Source organism: Pistacia vera, unplaced genomic scaffold (assembly GCF_008641045.1).
Source record: "Pistacia vera cultivar Batoury unplaced genomic scaffold, PisVer_v2 Contig299, whole genome shotgun sequence".
NCBI classification, from domain to species: domain Eukaryota; kingdom Viridiplantae; phylum Streptophyta; class Magnoliopsida; order Sapindales; family Anacardiaceae; genus Pistacia; species Pistacia vera.
In genome coordinates, this window is record NW_022196111.1 from 329,178 (window position 1) to 337,405 (window position 8,228).

Here is an 8,228-nt window from a genome sequence, read left to right on the forward strand (position 1 = left end):
AATGAAAAACACATTGTAGCAACAATTTTGCATAATCATTGATACTGGCAATCAAAGAAATCTCAAACATAAATTTTTAATGGAACCAAAAACTAGACTATAGATATTGCTCTGATACCAAATGTAAGCAGTTTGTCATCAATTTTAATAAACTAAATCTGAAGCCCATTAACACATTCCTCCTGTCATAGCAATTAGATTTCAATATGTAAGAAATCATATACACTAAAGACCGTGAGAAAGGATTTTAAAATTCTTTGTCTAATCTATTCAAGACCTTAATCCTTGCAATTGATGGAAATATCACATACTTTTCTTGTTAGACTATAGACTCTTTCTCTACAGAAAATACAACATATGTTTTTTGAAGACTTCTTTCCCATTAAAAGACTAGAGGTTATATAAACGGGCAGTTTCCTCTTTCTACATGTCCCACTATCCAATATCTATGGGAAAAATAACTGATATGGGGAGTAATTTATTTAAATATTAAAAAAATGGATTTTTATTTAAAAAATAAAGACCGTAACTAACATCCTTGCCCCCTGTCCAAAGTCAAAACAAGGATGAAAAATACCCCATTCCCAATTTTTGACACTTAACAGGTCCCGTCTTCATGGGAATGGTTTGCTATCCCTATTCCTGTCCTAAAAAGGGTTAAAATTTTCGAGGCCCACCTAGAATTTATTTATGAGTAATACTGCACATATATAATTTTCATATAAGATAAGATATGATTTATTAATTTAAAATTAAAATTAAATTTTTATTCAATTATATTTTATCATATAATATTATATAAAAATTGTTGTATAAAAATAATGTCTGTATAATATTTTTCAATGCTTATTCTCTACGCATTTGTTGGCTCACTAAATGATAATAAATTGAGGTGGTTGGAATATGTTAACCACAACCCGACTTTCAGTTAACAAACACAGACACATACGAACAAAATAACACGTGCTAAAATTCTATCTCTATTGTTATTAAGAAAAACATCTAAATTATTAAATGTATTTCATATGAGAAAAGAGTAATGGCGCCTGCTGCAGTGAGTGATATTTTGACACACGACACCTGCTTCATGTGACGTAACTTAACACTTGTTCAATTCAAAACGTTGCAAAGTGTCAATGTTAGTAAGTAGAAGTTTCAAAGTTGAAGCAACCGCAATCTTAGGCAAAAGCTTCCACGCCGAACCGACACGCATCTCTTCTCAATTGACTTCATCTTCTCACTCTATCTAAAACATTACCAATCTTTCAAGTCTCTAAACCTAAACATACAAGCAAAGAAAATCAAATTTTAAAGTAAAAGAAAAAAGAAAAAGATACCCTTACCTTATGTTTCAAAGTTTTTAAGTCCTCCAAGATTCTCTCTTCTTTTCTACCTTTGTTTGGTTTGGTTTCTTTGTTGTATTATATTAAAAATTTCTACATTTAATTACTCCTGCAAAGTTGGAGCTTGGAGAAGAGTTTTCTTCAGTGAACAGGAGAGATGGCTAGTTTGGTTGCTGCTCTGGAGCTTCCATCAAAGCTTAAACCTTCTCTCTTTGTTTCTAGAACATCATCCAAGAAAAGAAACAAATCTATAGCTCCTGTAATTTTTCTTTCCTTTTTCTATAACTTTTTAATAAGATCTGTTAAGGGGTTTGGAGCAGAAAAAGAAATAAGGGTTTTGGTTTGAGTTTATGTTATTTTATTTGTATTGATTTGTGGGTTTGGTTGTGTTTAGGTGGCAAGATTATTTGGACCAGCTATTTTTGAGGCTTCAAAGTTGAGGGTTTTGTTTCTGGGTGTGGATGAAAAGAAGCATCCAGGGAAGTTGCCAAGAACTTATACCCTTACTCACAGTGACATAACATCTAAGCTTACTTTGGCCATCTCACAAACCATAAACAATTCTCAGGTAATTTTCTGATCTGGAAAAAAAGATTTTTATTTATGTTTCTTAATAGCCTTTGTTGTTGAATTCAAATACTATCAATTTTAATTGCTTTTGATTTGCTTATGTTGAAAAGCAAAGAGAGGAAACAGGGGATCTTCTAGAGTTATAGTAATATAATATTTATTTGTGGAAGAAAGAGAAAATAAATTAATACTTGAACGAGAGAGCTGAGGTAGTCTATTATATGATTCATGTTAAAAGGGAGAAAGTATAAGATAAAAAGGGAGTTTTAGATCTTTGAATTATTTTAAGAATTATGATAATAAACTAAAGGAGAAAGAGTATTTGGGATCTGGTTGCAGCTGCAGGGTTGGTATAACAGGTTGCAAAGAGATGAAGTTGTGGCAGAGTGGAAGAAAGTAAAGGGGAAGATGTCTCTACATGTTCACTGTCACATAAGTGGAGGACATTTTTTATTAGACTTGTGTGCTCGACTTAGATTCTTAATCTTCTGCAAAGAACTCCCAGTGGTAAATATATTTATATATATTGAATATTGATTATTTTTTCTTAGTTATGTTAAATCATATCTTGACAGGGGTAATTGATGACATGAATAGGTACTGAAGGCTTTTGTTCATGGAGATGGTAATTTGTTGAATAATTATCCGGAGTTGCAGGAGGCTCTGGTTTGGGTGTATTTTCATTCAAACATTCCTGAATTCAATAGAGTCGAATGCTGGGGGCCACTCAAGGAAGCTGTTGAACGATCTAGTGTGGACAATGGGACTAACCAGGAAAGTTTAATAAGCAACTGGGAATTACTAGAACCATGCCGAGAGACTTGCAACTGTTGCTTTCCACCAATGAGCTCGATCCCATGGTCACAAAAGCTTCCCCATGAAAATGAAAATCATGGGACCCAAGAAAGTATCCAACAACAAATCTGATTGTTTAGGTCATTGTCATCTCAGTGTTTTGTCTATATTTATAATGTAAAAATGTACAGACAATTCAAAAGTCTCAAGAACTACCAAAACTAAAACGTGGTAGGTTGTATTGCTTTACCAAATTTATCCATGTGACTGGCTCTCAAGGTCACCTGGAACACATCTACATATGGTAACTGTAGAAAATGTACAAAAGCAGCACAGCTCTATTTGTATGACAAATTCTTGGCAGAAATACAATCTGATTCCTGTATCTGTGTGCAATGAGGATTGTTATAGAAAGAGTGAAGTAACAATTGGCTGACATAGTAGCTTGAATAGCTAAGTAAATAGATGTAAGAAATATAGGATATAGCGTCACAGTCCGTATAAGTATAGTAGTTTATTTACAAAAAATTCAAACTGTTACACCAAATTGGAGACCATGACCAGGATTCGCTTCGCTCTCAAAATATACAATGCAAGGGAGGCGTCAAGAATAATTGTTAACGTTCCCTCTGTACACCAATAAATAAATCATTTAAATGGGTAAAAAGAAAATCAAAACCATCATCTTGAAAGCAGCCGGACATATTTCACCGTTTCTATTCACATCTTTAGTTCCCTGAAAGTATTTACTGTTCAAGGGTTTGGTTCAAGCAGAACCTCCTTCAGGACTTTTTTGCATAAAGTCTTTGACCTCGTGGGATAAATAGCTGAAGATTATAGAAGAGTTGGAAGAATGCTAAGCCCAGCGTTAGCAGAGGTCACCGAATTGTAGTCCTTCCAAAGGATGATGCTCCAATCTCACTATCAGTATTCTGCATTGATATCCAACGTTATACATAAGTGATCTACTCTCATATGATGGTTCAACCAAAAATGTACAGAAATCATAAATGTTGAAAATCTTGCAAACACATGTCCAGATTGGCTATATCAATCAATGTTCCTTGATAATAGAACTATCACATGCTACAAAGCTACCCTTGCCTTTTTCTAATGACATCATTGGTGAGCTGGCCTATAGATGTTGACAGGACTTTTTAAATCATAAATATTTGATGGAAACTTTCCAAGAATGAAGAATCAGTTTCCAAGAAGATATCAATCAGACTAAGTTCTCATGGATGAAGAAAAGGCTTCAATGCTACTGTATTACCAATGGAGGTATAAAAAATAAAAATAATAAAAAACTTCCGACTTTCCAATCTGAGTCTTCTGAAAATAATTACCTGAGATTTAGGGGATGGGAATACATTCCAAAATCTGAGTGTTTCATCTCCGGCTCCTGTGACTATTGTCTGAGACAATAAAATACAATAATCAAAACAAGAACATGCACAGAAGCTGATCAGTACAGTTACTGATTTATACTAATATACGAAGTCTAATCATGAGTTGTGTAGAGGTGCATATCAAAGTTGACTTCCACTGAGTTTTTAATTGGACTAATCTCTTTTTTCTGATATTAAAATGGTCTAATTAACCCTGTATGTACTTTTAATAGAAAACTAAATTAAAGACAACTCTCCAGAGTACTTCATCCTTGCAGTAGTTTCTTCCTAAACTATCTAACATTACTTGCAACATATTTTAAACCTTCAACCTACTGCATGGGCCAGATTGCCTAGTTTTCTATAAGCAAAGGAAAAGGAGAATTAGTAAGGATGGAGAATGAACTACCTGTCCATCAGGTGAAATGGCAAGATAAAGAACTCTGTATGTATGGCCCGTGAGAGTTGCTAACTGCATTAGCAGAAGCAAATTTGAGTAACAAAGAGATAATAGTAGTATATTTATAATATACAAATTTCAACTACAGTACCTTTGACATGGTTGGGTATCTCCAAACAATTATCTGGTTCTGGGAGTATCCATGAGTGCTGACAAGCTCATTGACATTGTTAGACCACACAAGATTGCATACCTGCCATGCATAAACCAGAAATTAGTACATCCTAGCATGCATAATCTGCATTTGCACATTAAGGACAGAAAGATGGAGAGTCCCATGAGTAATATGGTAGAGCCATATCTATGGATAGAAGACAATTACATAACGTCTCATCATCCTAAGAAGTGAAAAACCCATAAATTGTCCAGTATTTCTATGTTCAGTTCAGGGAAGTAAACAAGTTAGCCCTTTTTTTCTCTTAATTCTTGACAAACAATCCTCAAATACTGTAGCAGGATTAAACCAGTGACTCGTCCTGCACCCCACTTCAAATATTACACTAAACATGGGTTCTTGTATGCTTTCCATTCGACCATGTTCAGTGCTAACTATTAGTAGCTCCTTTCATTATACAGCATTATTCACAACCACCAAGGATGTTCCAATTGACACAAAAAAGTGATATATTTATCATTATATACAATGAGGGATGAAGCGGAGAGATCATCATTTAGAACTTCAGGTAGAAAACTAAACAGCGGTCAGCGTCCATGCAGCTCATGATAGTCAAACAAAAAGCAGTTAGAATACCTGACTGCCAGTGTCCATGCAGCTCAGATGTGTATTAGTGGTTGTATTCCAGAAACGAATACAGCGGTCAGCTGTACCACCCCCAGACGCAAGAAGTCCATGAAGATGGGGAGACCATGCAATTGCTTTTACAGCTGCTGTATGCTCACAGTATTTCAACACTGGCTGAGTTGAATGTTGATTCCAAACAAAAAGCTGGCACATGGATGAGAAATATTAGCAAGCTTACATTACAAAAATGAAAGAAATTACTGCAAAATATGTATCACAGTAAGTCAGAGATTAAAAAGGAAATGAGATCACATACTCTATTATCATTGCCACCTGATGCTAGCTCACGATTATCAGAAGACCACTTCAGCCCACACACCTAGATCAAAAAGATACAAGTTCAAATGAACATGCAAACAGTAGAAGCATATATGGTTAACAACAAATGACCATCAGTAGAACAAATTATTAAGATAAGAGAGGAAAGCAAGATCCAAGGCATGAAGTTCAAAATTTCAAGTTGTGCAATTGACCATAAAGTTCAATAAAGCTAAACAAAAAGGTGTATCGAAGTCTAACCTCTGACTTGTGTCCAGATAGTTTACTGACAAAATCCTCCGGAGCTCGTATATCTCGTTGCAGAATACTCTTATCCCGGCTACCAGAAGACAACAGACATGAACTCCATGCTAAGGCCCCAACACGTAATCGATGTCCCTCCATTGTTCTCACCCTCTTACAACGAGATGCATCCCATATCTAAGATCAAACAAAGCACCTAAAGAGGATCAGTCTATCTAAAATATATCCAAGTAATGACTTCTATGTTATCTATCTCCCACCCCACAACTCCCGAAAAGATAAATAATTAAAGAATACAATCAAAACCGAAAGTATTAACAGTTCAATTAAAAATTGTCACCTTTCAGTTCTAGAGCAAATCTTTCCTTGGAAAAAACAGAAGTACAGACATACCAAATTTAAGTTTAAAGCATAACCAGGGAGCCCCTAAAACCTCTTTTTTCCACCACCTTTGACAAGTTCAACTTTTACCAAGCCTTTCAGTATTTATTCAAGCTATTTTATACTATATATCACTCTCGTTCCTCAGTACTTTCAAGCATTACTCTGGTTGAAAAATACAAGCTCCGTCTTAGTTTCGAAGTTTCTTTTACCCAGGCATTAACAAGAAAAGGAAACATTAAAACTCATACAGAAGCACATATGGAAGCACATAAATTTACATTAAAATGTCCACTTCAGTACTGTACAAAAAAACTTAACAAAACATTCATCTCTAACCTGAAGTTTCCCATGGCTAGTTCCAACAGCAAGATGTGTACCACGCTGCGCCCACCCCACTGAACACACACTATCATCCATCCCCAAATCACATAACTTTGTCACCTACAACAATTACCATCCCCATTTACAATCAAAAAACAAATAATAATTAAACTAACCCACATTATTTTAAAGGAAAAAAAAAAATTCACCTTGCTGCTACAAGCATTCCACAAATACACACAATTTCCCAACCCCACAGCCAATACATTATGCGACGACCAGTCCACTAAGTTCAAATAAAAATCATCTTGCAAAGCTGGTGCATCCAAAATCTAACCAATACACAAACACAAATAAATTTAAAAAATAATCAAAACAAAAAACCCAGAAATTTTTTTCTAAAATCGGAAAAGAAACCCACTTTGTAAGGCGACCTTGGGACCTTCCTCGGGGCCTTCACGGGGCTCTGACTGACCCCGGATGCCACGTCATCGTCGAACCCAAAAGGTGATAGCGAGTGCATAGACCGCCTTGTCTCCGATTTAAACCTAAAAATGTTCCGACCCAGAGGCGGCCCAGACAGGTCTTTTTTATCAGGCGTGTCCGGCCCAAAGAGGGCGGCCCGAAGAAGGGCCGTGTAGGTCCCGGAATTATCATCCTTGTGGGTATCCACAGGCGCCGGAGAGTTGGGAGACGGCTGAGAGATGTTGAAGAGGTCGAAATTAGAGGTAGATCTGCTGGGAATAAACCTATCGGAGTAAATCGTTCGCGACGGCGACTGTTGGTGACTGGAGTTGATCATGCGGCTGATGTGATGCGACGGCGGAGTGAGTGATTGGAGGGACATTGTTGGTGGTACATTGAGATTGAGATGGTGATTCGTGAGCTGTGGAGCCATCGTGGGATCGTCCATAGAGGATGATTATTCAGAGGAACCCTAGATCGAGTTGGAGGGTTTGGTTAAATAATTGAGAGTTGCAGCAGTTATTTCCTAATTTTCCATTTTCTTTTTTTTAGTTTTTCCCGGAAAATCTTAACGGAAATGGTCAGGTAAAAGGGATTTCTTGCGCGAAAATTAGGTGGGGCCCCTTTGGACAGTTCACGTTCTTAGTTAATAACCACATTCTTAATTAAAATTATAGGATTTTTGAATGATGTATTTCAGAAATTAATAATTGAATTAATATGATTTGATCCAATCAGTCAATGGAAATTTAATTAGATTCATAGAAGAATTAACAGAAAATGACAATGGATCTGGATTGTAGTATTTATTCTTGTATTTGTACAGATAGATCGCCGATCTCGTGTTTTTATTGTTGTATTAGAAGTTGTTAATCTGGCAGTTTCAACCTGTCTCCGGCCCGTTTCATTTAGATTTACTTGGAAGTTATAACTGAGCTAATTAACTATAATATCAATTTAATTAGAGTTAATGAATTAATTGCTTAAGGTATGATGTACTAAATAAAATCTCCTGAGTTTTTTTAAATACGAATTTAGAAAGACAATTTAGTAACATTTACTAACTCATAATGTGATGACAGAAAGATTCAAAAACATCAAAGGATTTTGTTATTGTATCATATCTCAGCAGATTTTGTTTATTATATCATGTCAGGCCTTAAAAGGGATTAAATTAT

At 35.6% G+C, this 8,228-nt stretch overlaps 2 protein-coding genes across 2 annotated transcripts; one reads left to right on the forward strand and one right to left on the reverse strand.

Annotated features, from left to right (window-relative positions):
* The first annotated feature begins 1,174 nt into the window (after window positions 1-1,174).
* On the forward strand, window positions 1,175-3,093 carry LOC116135361 (protein STAY-GREEN homolog, chloroplastic-like). The gene is made up of 4 exons (XM_031421058.1): window positions 1,175-1,602; window positions 1,738-1,911; window positions 2,253-2,420; window positions 2,511-3,093. The coding sequence occupies exons 1-4, from the start codon at window positions 1,501-1,503 to the stop codon at window positions 2,838-2,840; spliced, it is 774 nt and encodes a 257-aa protein (XP_031276918.1). The 5' UTR covers window positions 1,175-1,500; the 3' UTR covers window positions 2,841-3,093.
* Window positions 3,094-3,165: 72 nt separating this feature from the next.
* On the reverse strand, window positions 3,166-7,592 carry LOC116135360 (protein FIZZY-RELATED 2-like). The gene is made up of 10 exons (XM_031421057.1): window positions 7,007-7,592; window positions 6,795-6,917; window positions 6,601-6,705; window positions 5,878-6,057; window positions 5,615-5,677; window positions 5,308-5,502; window positions 4,648-4,749; window positions 4,506-4,568; window positions 4,055-4,123; window positions 3,166-3,640 (listed from the first exon to the last, which is right to left on the reverse strand). Exons 1-10 carry the CDS (start codon window positions 7,496-7,498, stop codon window positions 3,587-3,589), a joined length of 1,446 nt encoding a protein of 481 aa, XP_031276917.1. The 5' UTR covers window positions 7,499-7,592; the 3' UTR covers window positions 3,166-3,586.
* Window positions 7,593-8,228: the final 636 nt, after the last annotated feature.